Source organism: Frankliniella occidentalis, unplaced genomic scaffold (genome assembly GCF_000697945.3).
Source record: "Frankliniella occidentalis isolate FOCC.00 unplaced genomic scaffold, Focc_3.1 Scaffold22, whole genome shotgun sequence".
NCBI lineage: Eukaryota > Metazoa > Arthropoda > Insecta > Thysanoptera > Thripidae > Frankliniella > Frankliniella occidentalis.
In genome coordinates this window covers 1,340,063-1,351,994 of record NW_026267152.1, presented here as the reverse complement: position 1 = coordinate 1,351,994, position 11,932 = coordinate 1,340,063, and the positions used below count along the sequence as shown (strand labels likewise).

Here is an 11,932-nt window from a genome sequence, read left to right as displayed (position 1 = left end):
CCTCCTCCTCCTCCTCCTCCACCACCTCCATCTCCTACTCGCCCTCCGCGCCACGACGCCGCCCGGGTGCCGTGGCCCGCCTCCAGATTACGATTAGGTAAGCTTCTGGCAAATTGAGACACATGGCAGCCCTGGGAGAGCAGAGAGGGCCGCGGGGAAGGAGGAGGGCCGGGGGCAGCAGGCAGCAGCAGGCGGCGAGATCACACTAAAGGCAAGTGGGTGCGCTCCGGGGAAGGGGGTGGCGGGGGTTGGCGGGGGGCGGCCTGATGCGAGCCACCTGCACGCGATATGCGTTACGCACGGCCGTGCCCGTGCGGCATTTCCCAGGAGAGTGGATATCGCAGGCGGGACGGGTCGAAGGCGAGGCCTGGCAGGCGCCGTGGCGCGAAAGTAATCTACGGGCGGTATGGGCGGGATTAACTGTGAGGTTGAGGAGGGGGTTGGGATTGAATGAGGGGAGAGGGGGGTGGAGGGGGGCAGCAAGGATAACGAGTTTCATCTCCACAGGTGTAGATAACTGGAGGCGCGGCGGAGGTCATCATCAACGCCAGCAGGGCAGTCAGTGACGGACGGCGCGCGGTCGTTGTGTGCTCGCCTCGGTGCTCGCTGCCCGCCCCACTCGCTATTCGGATTCGGATGGTGGACCGGCAGCCGGGGAAGCAGACAGATCAGCAGATTGGGTACACTGCTGCCCACGGTGTAGAAAGATCTCCCTACAACGTGCTGCTGCCTTTTAGAGGCGGGGGTCCTGCCTAGAAATGTATACGCCGAAAAGCGTTTCACAAGAAAGTAGTAGGGAGCCATACCAACATGGTTGCGCACCCGGGACTCGTAGTTTTTCATTTTAGTAGCATATGCAACACAGCAGAATACCCGGTGGCATACTCGACTCACGCCGCGCACTTTCGGAGTTATACTGCACCGTATGCACGGGTGCGGGCCGGCTGGCCTATCATTGCCCCCCCCCTTTCCCCCGGCGAGTAGGCAACCCACCCGCACCCGTGTATGCGGTACAGTATAACTACCAAAGTGCGCGGCGGCGTGAGTCGAGTCAGCCACCTGGTGTAGTAAGAGGAGTAGGAACCGAAAATATGTTGTAAACCACCTTTTGGTACGTTGTTTCTCGGCTTTTATTTCGTCTGAATAACTTACATGCTTTGCGGGGATCAAGCATAAATAAAAAGTAGGAAAATAGGTTCGGCGGCTCACATGTTTGCCCGATACCTCATACCGGCTCAGCCTTTTGGCTCGGCTACTCCGGAGAGCCCAACCCAGCCCTCCCAGCCCAGATCAGAGCCGCGTTCATCGGCATCGCCGGCATCGATATGATGGCTGGCTGTCCCAAGTTGCCTCGTAAAGCGCGCCCACTTTGCTCGCTGCGCCGAGCCACGCTTCATCCCACTTATCTCCTGGCAGCCCGGCATAAAATTTTGCCGTAAATGTAGTATATTTGTTCGGCGTTGTTGATTTTCCACGGCACGCCCGCCCTTAGCGCGCCCTCGCCCTCCAGCTCCGGCACAGAGGGCCCAACCTCATCCGAAAGTGTGCAGGTTCAAGGACCCAGCACAACACTGCCCGAGCCCTGGCTGTCGGCGACTTCCCCGAGAATGTCACTCACCTAACCAGGATTTCAAATGTGTGTTGTTCTTTTCACTGAGTCGAGGCTCAAGCTTGAGGGTGTAGTGGGTTCAATTGCCCAAATGTGGATTCGAATATGATGAGATTCCCATTTGCTCTCCACCAGCCCGGTGAGTATCGACAGCAATATCCCACGTCCATCCCCCCTGTGCATGGTGTATCGCCATCGCAGCGAGGAGTATTGCGAAACAGAGCATAGGCCCAGTGTGACAGGTACCTGTCAAAATGTGATTCCCTGGATCAAATCGGCTGTCTCAAGACTACTATGTAGACAAATTGTTGCAGAGAAAGAAACTTTTCTTTCTTAGATACCCAATTGTCAGCCATCATTTCTGCAGCCACATAGAATACTTGCCCAGCTGTCAATTCCAGATGCGCTTTTAATTATGATAAAGCTCGTCTAATCTACTTTATCAGTGAAGGAAATGTTTAACATGGAAGAAATCTTTCCGTTAAGGGAAAATGACGCTAACAAGTTCTTAAGAAAGATCTCTTTTCCAGAGTCCTTCATGTCATTAATTTGATTTACTAATGATAGAACTTCTTTGACGTGAAGATCAAGATATTATATTGTACCTAATACTGCAAATCAACTTAGCAAGGAGTAGGAAGTATTTTAATAGCTCTTGGCAACTAGATTTTAAAATATTTTAGTGGAAACCAAGGTGTAAGACCGAGGTCAAAATCATTACTCAACGCACATTTAGTTAATATCAAGCACAAACAATATCTAATGCTCTAGTGCCTATTTGTTTATAAATTCCTCAGCCTTCTCTCTATGAATGAGCTCTCACCTGTTGGGCCATGTTGGAAGTTAGAGGTTTCTCACATAATTGAGATCGCCAAGATAAGTGATATAGCATCAAGTAAGGTAACTTGCAATAAAAGAGGTGAAATTTGTTGCAATAAAATCCTCAACCAATTCAGAAATGACTTCTAGTTTTAGCAGCAAAGAATCCTTTTGAAATTAGAGTGCTAATGTAAGTCACGTCAGACCCACAGCCATGCAGAAGACTAAATTCTGTGACAGGATTTATACTTGGGAACAATAACAGGAACATGGATTTTTTGAAGATTTAATGGCTTAGAAAAGAACAGATTACTTGGCGTGTTTACGCATCTGGGTGAGGATGTTGGAAAGCTCTTCACGCTTCCTCTTGGCACGGATGTGGGTGCCCAACTGCAAAGAAAAAACTTGAAATTAGATGGATAAACTTAACTTGGGTTACGAGCTAGATCCTACACATTTCACTACTTCAAATAACAAGAGTTAGAAATATACATGTTGTAAACAATTTTGGGAAGAAATAATGCATAATGCTTTCAAAATAAAAGGTATTGCACTTTGCGAGAACCAATGTGCACCAAGAAGTTACAACCACATCATGCAAAAGTGAAGTTACTAATTGACAACCTAAAGTAAGATGAATAATTCACTCACCCTCCTCTTCAGGTACTTCAGAGCTCTCTTATCCTTGGAAACCTTCAACAATTCCATAGCTCTCTTTTCATAGGGAGCGTGGCCAACAACCTCACGGATCAAGTCTCGCACAAATTTAGTGTGTTTGGTTTGGAGCTAGAACGAAACGAAAATTGAAGTAAGACAAAGTTAAGCTAATTACATGACAAAGTAAAGACTGTGTCCAGTATGACACAAAAAATGGTTACTTACACCCTTGGTTCTGGAAGGGCGCATCCTGTTCCTCTTGTCAACAGTTGCAGCAACAGTCTTGAGGGTACGGATTTTGGTGGTCCTGTGCCCCTTGTGGAGGCCCACAGCCATTTCGTAGCGCGGCGCCATTTCTGCAACGCAAAACAGAAAACTTATACGAGCGCCAGTGGGACATAAACAAGCCTAGGTTAAGCATCACCCTAAACTACAGACAAATGTAAACAAGAATGAAAACTCTTCGACACCCGCCAAGGTAGAAAATGAGAAAACTGAACGGGAACACGAGCCAAATAGGTACACAAGAAACTTTCTACTTTAGCTGGAAAACTCATGACAAGAGAATATTGAAACCGGCCAACAAGCCAATCTGAAGAGGAACACATAGTACATTCTAACTTTAAATTTAGGTCACTTAAAGTAGCCACAATTCGGTACGTTGAATTGAAGATGAAAACACTTCAGAAAATTGAAGAAAACCGTACGACAACGGTAAACTAATGCGCCAAGCACAACCACATCAACAAGGAGGTTAGGCACCCTCGTTATTGATGTACGAAATGAATATCTCGCAGACTTAGGAAAAAATTCAAAAAATGAGGATGGCGAGTGATCGGACAGAATATTACCGACACTAAGAGCCCGGATAAACAATTCAACGGGCAAAGATTACACAAACACTTCACGATAAATTTCACAGCACACGTACCTACTCGAGTTTACTTCACGTCGCGACACACCGGAAGAAAGCCTTCTTTGCTGACCGGGGTTCGGTCGGCCGAGCGTGCTTTTCTTCTTTTTCGCATTGATGGACTCAAGCGTTTGAAACTGTTTGCGACCAGAAATCCAACCATTTGGCAGATGGCGCTGTTGTCGAATTATCGAATTTAGGATTTAGGTGGCCGTGATTTGACAGCTGCTCTACTTCTGCTTGTTTCTTTTTGTCAATATATTTTTGTTGAACGTTTTTGCCGTATTCCTGTGATTTTCGTACTAAAACACACCAGGGGAATATTTGACGTAAGTTTGCCAGTTTTAATTGACATTCAAGTGTCTTTTCCGTGCCTATTATTTCGTAGCCCGTAACCTTTCGTATTTGTATACACATTGAATGAGATGTTCCACTTTAGTAATTTCTTAACGTAAGTCACATTTCTGGAAGAATTACAGTGAAAGATGGTCTGGTTAGTTTCTCTTTGAATTGATCGCGGTTTTTTTCTGAATGTGGAACTGTCCATGTACTGTTTGATCAATATATCCGTTAACCACAATGATCTCCAATATTCCTTTTCCTTTATTTCTGCTTCTTGTAATCATTTACAATGTGAACATCATAATATGAGTATATCATTCTGCAGATGTCCCTGACTATTCAGCAAATTCTCTCTGATGCCAAACGTCTTGCAAGTCGATTGAAAGAACACGATACTGCTGCTGATGTTTTGCTGTCCCAAACTCAGTTGGTTTACAAACAACTTGATGCCATGAAACAGGTCAGTTCAATTTTCACCTTCTCTATTTTGAGCTGTCCATGTTGAACTTTTTTTCTATTTCTTGTTTTTAAATTTTCCCTCAGTATCAGGAAGATGTGAATGAATTAAATGAGGTGGCACGACAGAGACCACATGCAGCTTTAGCTGCTGGTATTCAACAAGAAAATCGTCATTTGCGGAAATTACAACAAGAAAATCGTGAGCTCCGAGCTGCACTGGAAGAACATCAAAATGCTTTAGAATTGATCATGAGCAAGTATAGGCAACAGACTGATACTCTCATCCGTCAAAATAAAATGGATTTTACAAGAATGTGTAATGCTACTGATATGGATGTAAGTCTTTCTTTTGAATTATTCTCCTTTAATCTGTTTAATGTGCTGCTGGACTGTGAGTGAAATTATCATCTAACCTTTGCAGAAAGTACACGAACAGTCAGAAAAGATCAACGAAATGGCTGCAGTTATGAACAGAGTTGCAGCAATGGATGAAGAAAGTTCCATTCGAGACATAGAAAACATGACCCAATTATTAACAGAAAATAGGGTAAGAAGAATTTATATCCATATTTACTACTGTTCTAGTTTCAAAAAGTAATTTTGTTAATGCTGTTATGTTCTGTCTTTATTCCACAGGGCCTTAGAGAAATGCTTCAAATTTCAAGAGGGTCGTATAATGCAATCCAACAAGAAGTTCAACCAAGCGATGAGGCAAAGGCAGCTTTGAAAGAAACTGATGAGTAAGATGATTATTGTTTATGATAGAAGCTACCACAAGCTGTGCTTAAGGAATTGACTGTTTAATATGTAGGTTGTCTCTTTAAAAGACCAGATTGTCCAAGGAATAACTTTTAGTATTTATCAGGAATATACCGTATATTATTACATGTACTACAGTTTGACCGACCAACCGTTTATGAGCTGAAGAAATTCATGATAGAGCTGTAGATGAAAAATTTACTGAAAACACAAAGGCTTCTATTTTCAGGTGTCTGGGAATTACATGTTATTTTTATGATCATGATTACTAATGTCAATTAGGTGTCAAAGTTTATATTGTTCATAAAAATAATAAAATACTGTTTTTCTAGTGGGAGTATCTACCTTTTATCTGATGTGAACTGACATAAAAATATCTAAAAATACTTTCTTTTCACTTTCATGTGATCTTTTCACTACTTTCTCTCAAGTGAAAACTTAAAATAACTCAAATTGGCATTTTGTACAATAGATGTCTTATTTGAGGCAACTGTAAAACTTTAAGAACTTGTTCTCTTGTCACGTTTTGTTTTTGTTCTGTGATGTACTTGCATTAGTTAAATCATCAAATTGTTTTTCCTGATGATGCCCATACTAATTTACTTTCCATTTCTGGGCAGCATGAAACTCCATAGTAAAGCGTTAAAAGAATATCACTTGTAAGTCTTTTCTTTTTTACTTTTGTATAATATGCTAAACCCCTAATTTTAATTAACTGTTGATATTATGTTCTTTTTCTGTTATGTTTTTTTGATATGATACATTAGAAAATGTGCAATATCATGTGTCATGTGTGGTGAATTTAGCCTTGTGAGGCAGAGGCGCCCTCACCTAAGCTGAGCCTGCTGTCCTGATGCTGGGATTGGCTAGCCCAGCATGGCAAGCCAATCAAAGTCCTCAAAACCTCTGAGAAAAGCTGGCGCAGCTGAGGTAACGCGCCTGTCTCACAGGACTAAATCCACCTGTATGAAACTGCTATAAAATTTTGTTTTTGTTATGAAGTGTAATATACAAAAATTTTCAGCTAAGGTTTTGTTATTATTCCATATCAATCCATGTCCTAACAAAAGAGACGGATTTATACCGTTGCCGAGTTGCCAGTTAGGAGTAACCTGGAGCAGCAATACGCAGGAATTTCTTTTAAAATGTCTAAACTTTACTGTCTTGTAACAGCAATTGTCCAGTGCTCAACATTAATTTTTGTCAAATATTTAGTTTTCAGTTAAAAGCCATGCGGTAGTTAAATAAGTTGATAACCTATCACGATGGTAGGGACTGTTTTCTTATAATGAGGCGACTAGTAAGAGTTCTGGAATTCTGGAAAGATTGAAATCCCTTACTGTGAAGATGGGTGTTAGGATTCTGTTTCAATTTCATCTAGTTAAAAATTCATGTGACAACATAAAGTGAAATTTTATTTAAAATCTCAGAGAAATAAGTATCACAATAGTCCTACAACAAAGTTTCAAATTTGGAAAGCTTAAATATAACCCAAAAAAAAAAAAAAAACTTCCGAGTGGTTGGTGGAAAGGGGACATTTTCTTCGTCTTCTGGAATTGTTATCTCCGCTTGCATGTTGGGAGCTGCATAAAAAATTAATGAACAACAAATAATGTGATGTTTGAACAAAATCTGAAGTGGCATCCTAGAAGTGATCCACCCATCAGGTTTCTTATACCAAAATTAAATATGTATTATATTCCCATTATTTCTTGAAAAGAAAAAAAAAACAGAATAGGAATGTGTTGGAAATGTTGGGTGATGGATGAAAGATCTGTTTGATAGGGCCACAGTAACATAGAAATCTTGGTGAAAAGGGATCAAATAATATAATTTTATTTTACAATTTTAAAACCACCTACATTCAGGTCAAAATTGGGGGATGACTATGGTAAGATATTACAATTCAATGTTTAATGCCAGAGCTAAGGAGGAGAGAGTCACCTCAATCCACATCTATTCTGGTCTACCACTTCTGGTTTTTCGAAATGCATACCATGAACACATACAATAATGCCACACGGCCACTTTGTATTCGTGGGGGGATGACGCTTTCCCAGTATTTAAAACAGCTAGCAGTTAACAAGTAAAAGTTGGGGATTTCTAGACAAATAGCCACATGTTTTTGAGTCTCTTATGTGTACACAATTAATCTCAATTCATTCTTTGAAATTTTTTCGTTTTAGAATATTTTACATGCTTTTCTAACATTCAAAAAATCTTCTGTAAACAACCAGTTTCCTGTATAAATCAACATTTTGTCGTTGTACTGAGTTTACTCCATGCTTTTCAACTATTTATTTCTTTCAATGTGTCAAACATGGTCAAACGTAGAGAAGCATCCCTGCATTTCGCATCGAGGTTCTTGAATTAAACACAATTACACAACACACACAACGCAACCATAGGGTCGTTTATACATAGTCTTGGTGGGCAACCGCCGGTTACGACGATTCCCACCCTCAAAACTCGAACAATATCTCGTGCTCGTCACCTTCCAGGAGTGTCTTTGCGTTCAATCCATAATGATGAATCTCTCCAAACAACAGCCATTGTTTCTGGTACGAAGAGTTCCATGGCTTTGGGGTCTCAGACTACCTCGAACGTCATTATTAGCCACATCACATCACTTCAGTCCACTTCCGTAGAGCGTGCGGGGCACGTGCCCTGCTGCCCGGCCGGGCTCCCGTGCTGCATCAGGGCCATCATCTCCGGGCGAGGGAGCCGCGCGCGCCGAGCACCACCAGCAGCAGCATGAGGGAGGCCGGCATCGCGGCCAGCGCCGCCGCCGCGTTGGGCTGCGTCACTGTGAGCAGGGCGAGAAGAGCACCATCATCAACACTTCCAAGAACACCCACAAAGTCTAGCTATACATAGGTAAGCCGATGGCTAATTACGAGATAACTCACTGAAAACGCAAGTGTGTGAATGCCCATTTCGTTCAACTAAAGGGAAGTAAGGTTGTGAAAAATGTTCCTTTGAAAATTCACACACGTGTGCCTCCAAGTGTACGAATGGCGTTCACACTCTTACAAGTGTGCGACATTCATACACATGGTTTAACGGTGTAATTAATTATCTACAGACATGGCTATATAGCTAATTTTTTTAGCAAGCTAAAGTTTAAGCTCTATAGCTAAAATTTTAGCTACGTGGCTAAATTTTTAGCTAGGCCTACATGGCTGAAGTTTCATCTAACTACAATTTTAAATAATTAGTCATCCCGTATCTCGCTATTGGTTAATCTATACAGCTATTTTTTTTTTCCCTTTTTTCCGTACAACCTCTCGGAGGTTACGGGATGCGTCCGCGGCAGAACCGGGTGATTCAAAGAAGACGCAGGTGCAGGCGGATTTGCCTATCCGCTCCGCTCTGCCCGTAAGGCGCCATAGCCCCTTGGGTAGGCAGACCCGCCCGCACCCGCGTCTTCTCTTAAACACCCGGTACGTACCTCGCTCGGGGACCGGATGCTTGGTCCGGCGACTCAGCCGCGTGTACGCGTTGTGGACGGCCAGGTTGGGCACCTCGGCGTGGCAGCGCAGCACGACCATCTCGCCGCCGTCCCGGTCGCGCCCCGTCCCGGCGTTGAAGTGCTTGTCGGCGAGGCGGAGGCGGAGCTCCAGGCGGGTCTCCAGCAGCCCCGTTGACGTGTTGCGCACCTCGGGCACTCCCTGTCCCACCTGCAAGAACGTGGAAGGTAAAGTCAATCAGTCATCGTTTAATACGTGTCCAGGCGGAAATAACCTGACCGAGCATAAAGATTAGGCGGGGGCACCTACAATGAACGTTTCCCGAATTGAAGCGAAAAGAAACTAAACACGTCAACGTCATACGATCTTTTCCATCAAACCATTCCCCGCTCTTGTACGATCTGAGCGGGCCGCCGGCCTCGCACACCTGCTTGGCGGGCTGGCCTACCATGCCCAGCAGGCTGCCGTAAGCGTCGACTCGTGAAACGTCCATTGTGTGCACACCATACAATAGGAATCCTGTATTTGAATTTTGTTTTGGATTGTCGTTTATTCGAAACCCCTCCCGATGAAAGTAACAATCTGTCTGCATCGCTCATATGGCCACACACAGGTGGGGACGACGTTCCCCATCGGCGCCCATCGGCATACGCTTGCCTATCCATGCCACGGCGGAGGAGACGTCCTGAACAATGCCGGATGTGAGAGCGCACGTCCACTTAACTCGACAGGACACTATTTTTCTCCCCTGCAAAAGTTGCGCCCCGCAGGTTCTCGCTGACGCATCTCTGCTCATTTTTATTACATTTCCCCCCTCCACACGAGAAGCGCACGAGATGCTGGACACGACAATCCAGTTTTTTTCTTTGAGTTTTTATTCCCTTCGCAAGGAGACGTTGGTGTCGCGCGTCGTCAGGGTTGAATCAGCAGGAGAAGTCCGGCTTGAATTTTTTTGGAGGGTGGTGCCTCTGCTGTGTCCTATCCGATCCCATGGTCTGTGCAGCAAGGCCCGTCCACTGGCTTCCTGCACTCAAAACGCGGTGCCGGTCTCCAGCAAGCCCGGCCTCCAGTCCCGGCCTCCAGCCCAGCCTCCAGCCCCCTGCCCGGCCTCCAGCATCCAGCTCCAGCTCCCGCCGGGACCGACACCGAGGGCCTTGGCCAGGACCCACTGCCGCCCCGCCTGCGGCTGGCCTACAGATCGAAATCTCATAAAAATTCAATGAGTTGGAGTGAGCCGGCGGGCCGAGCTCGAGCCGACCCCCGCAGCAGACAGACCCCGGGAGGGGCCTTGGACGCCGCGCCGGCCCCCGGGTCTCTGGCCCTGGGAGGGCGCCGGAGGGGCCACGTGGGGCTCCGCGCGCCCCGCCCCGCCTGCCAGACGCCCCGCCACGCTCACGGACCAGTCGCGCCGCGCCGACACGCCGCCACAGCGTCAGGCCCTTGGGGACAACTAGGGTGCGAAAAGCAAGAGGAGAAACGGAAGGAGGAGGACGGGGGGTGTGGTGTGGCGGCGGACGGCGTGCGAGTCGGAGGGAGACGGAGATAGAGAGGGGTGGGGCGGGGGATGATAAAAAGGCTTGTGTAGGCCACAATCCACGACCCCATCGTGTTATATTGGAATCCCGGCATGCACGACCGCCACGCCACGCCGCGCCTGTCCCACGGGCCCCTGGGAGGTAGGCAAAAGGAAATGCAAAGGGCCCCGCAGACGCACACGTCCCGGCGCCCGCCACCCCGCCGCCTCCACCAAGCCCACCCGGGCTGTCGGCGAAACACACGAAAAAAAGCTCCAGCGCGATACGATATAGGCTCGATTCGGCGAAAATGCACTCGCTCGCATGGCTGGTTGTGTGAGCTGCGAGGGCTGCTGGCTGCGCGGCTGGGCCGCGGGGGAGCGCAAAAGGTAAATGTGGTGTGAGGTGCCGGCCAGACCCAGCGGGCGAGGGGGGCGACGCGCAAGACAAATGGGGGGCGGAGGGCGGGGACGCCGCCATGAGCGACCCTCTCGGTGCAGCAGCTCCGCGCCGCCCCTCGCGCCGCCCCTCGCGCCGCCTCACACCTCATTGCCTCCAGTGCCGCCGGCAGACTTCCGGCGAAGAAATACCTCATGAAGTCCTGGTGGAGCTGCCTCTCTTCCTGCCTGCCTCCTTGCCTGGCTCGCCGGCCGGCCCGGCGGGGCGGGTTCGGGTTCAACGCTTTGGCGCTGCTGCTGCCCCTGCTGTTCTCCTTGGGGTGCACGGGGGGGCGGCCCCGGCGCCAGTGCGGCGTGCGGCCCCCCAGGGGGGGACGCGCGAGCACGCGAAGTGGCCCCGTTACGCGGAACAGGCGCTCCCCCCTTCCCTTCCCCTCGGCCGCGCACCTCCTCGCAGCCCGCGCGCCCACCAGCAGCACAGTCCGCGGATGACAACGATCGACGCTGCCCGAGCAGCCCGTCCGCTCCCGCCAAGTTGCGCCATAAAAACGGGGAGCAGGGAAGATAATGTTACGATGACTGGCTCTTGATTTCCATGGATGTTCCAAACTTTCCTGGCCCGGCAGCGGCGGCGGTGGCGGCCCCGCGCGTCCTCGGCGAGGGAAGTCTCGGCGGGCCTCCGCGGCGCTCGCGCGGCACGCTGATGACGAACGAACGGCAACGCGGCACGTCGGTCGGAGTCGGCGTTACTCAACACCCCGCCGCGCCACGCTACGCCTCGCCACGCCACCCTGGGTCGCCTCAAAGGGAAGCGCGCGCGGGGAGCCGAGCACAGCAATCAGAAGAGCAATCAATGATCCCATGACGCGCCCGCTTTGGCGGCGCGGCGGACTCTGCTCCCGCTCCTTCCCTCTCGCCGGGTTGGGTTCCTCCTCTCTCCATCCACCTTTAGCCGGTGTGCGCGCAGCCCTCCAGCCTCCCCCCACCCCCTC

General features: G+C 48.1%; 3 protein-coding genes across 6 annotated transcripts in view; 1 reads left to right on the top strand and 2 right to left on the bottom strand.

The window, feature by feature from the left end:
• Positions 1–2,700: 2,700 nt before the first annotated feature.
• Positions 2,701–4,169, bottom strand: LOC113218282 (60S ribosomal protein L36). 3 transcript variants are annotated; one of them, XM_026438563.2, is made up of 4 exons: positions 4,017–4,169; positions 3,311–3,441; positions 3,080–3,214; positions 2,701–2,818 (listed from the first exon to the last, which is right to left on the bottom strand). In XM_026438563.2, the coding sequence occupies exons 2-4, from the start codon at positions 3,437–3,439 to the stop codon at positions 2,738–2,740; spliced, it is 345 nt and encodes a 114-aa protein (XP_026294348.1). In that variant the 5' UTR covers positions 3,440–3,441; positions 4,017–4,169; the 3' UTR covers positions 2,701–2,737. The 3 variants fall into 3 exon arrangements, with proteins under 3 accessions (XP_026294348.1, XP_026294350.1, XP_026294351.1); XM_026438565.2 differs by having other exon boundaries at positions 4,021–4,133; XM_026438566.2 differs by having other exon boundaries at positions 3,937–4,047.
• Positions 4,170–4,180: 11 nt separating this feature from the next.
• LOC113218320 (FGFR1 oncogene partner 2 homolog) lies at positions 4,181–6,586 on the top strand. Its single transcript, XM_026438620.2, has 5 exons — positions 4,181–4,327; positions 4,666–4,800; positions 4,884–5,135; positions 5,221–5,346; positions 5,436–6,586. Exons 2-5 carry the CDS (start codon positions 4,666–4,668, stop codon positions 5,541–5,543), a joined length of 621 nt encoding a protein of 206 aa, XP_026294405.1. The 5' UTR covers positions 4,181–4,327; the 3' UTR covers positions 5,544–6,586.
• Positions 6,587–6,946: 360 nt separating this feature from the next.
• The window catches only part of LOC113218322 (uncharacterized), a 230,812-nt gene continuing 225,826 nt past the window's right edge, over positions 6,947–11,932 (bottom strand). For both annotated transcript variants that reach the window (XM_052264893.1, XM_052264894.1), the window contains 2 exons: positions 9,010–9,238; positions 6,947–8,364 (listed from right to left, as the gene is read on the bottom strand). In XM_052264893.1, coding sequence (XP_052120853.1) covers positions 8,264–8,364; positions 9,010–9,238 — 330 coding nt within the window. In that variant the 3' untranslated portion in view covers positions 6,947–8,263. The remainder of the gene's footprint in view (positions 8,365–9,009; positions 9,239–11,932) is intronic.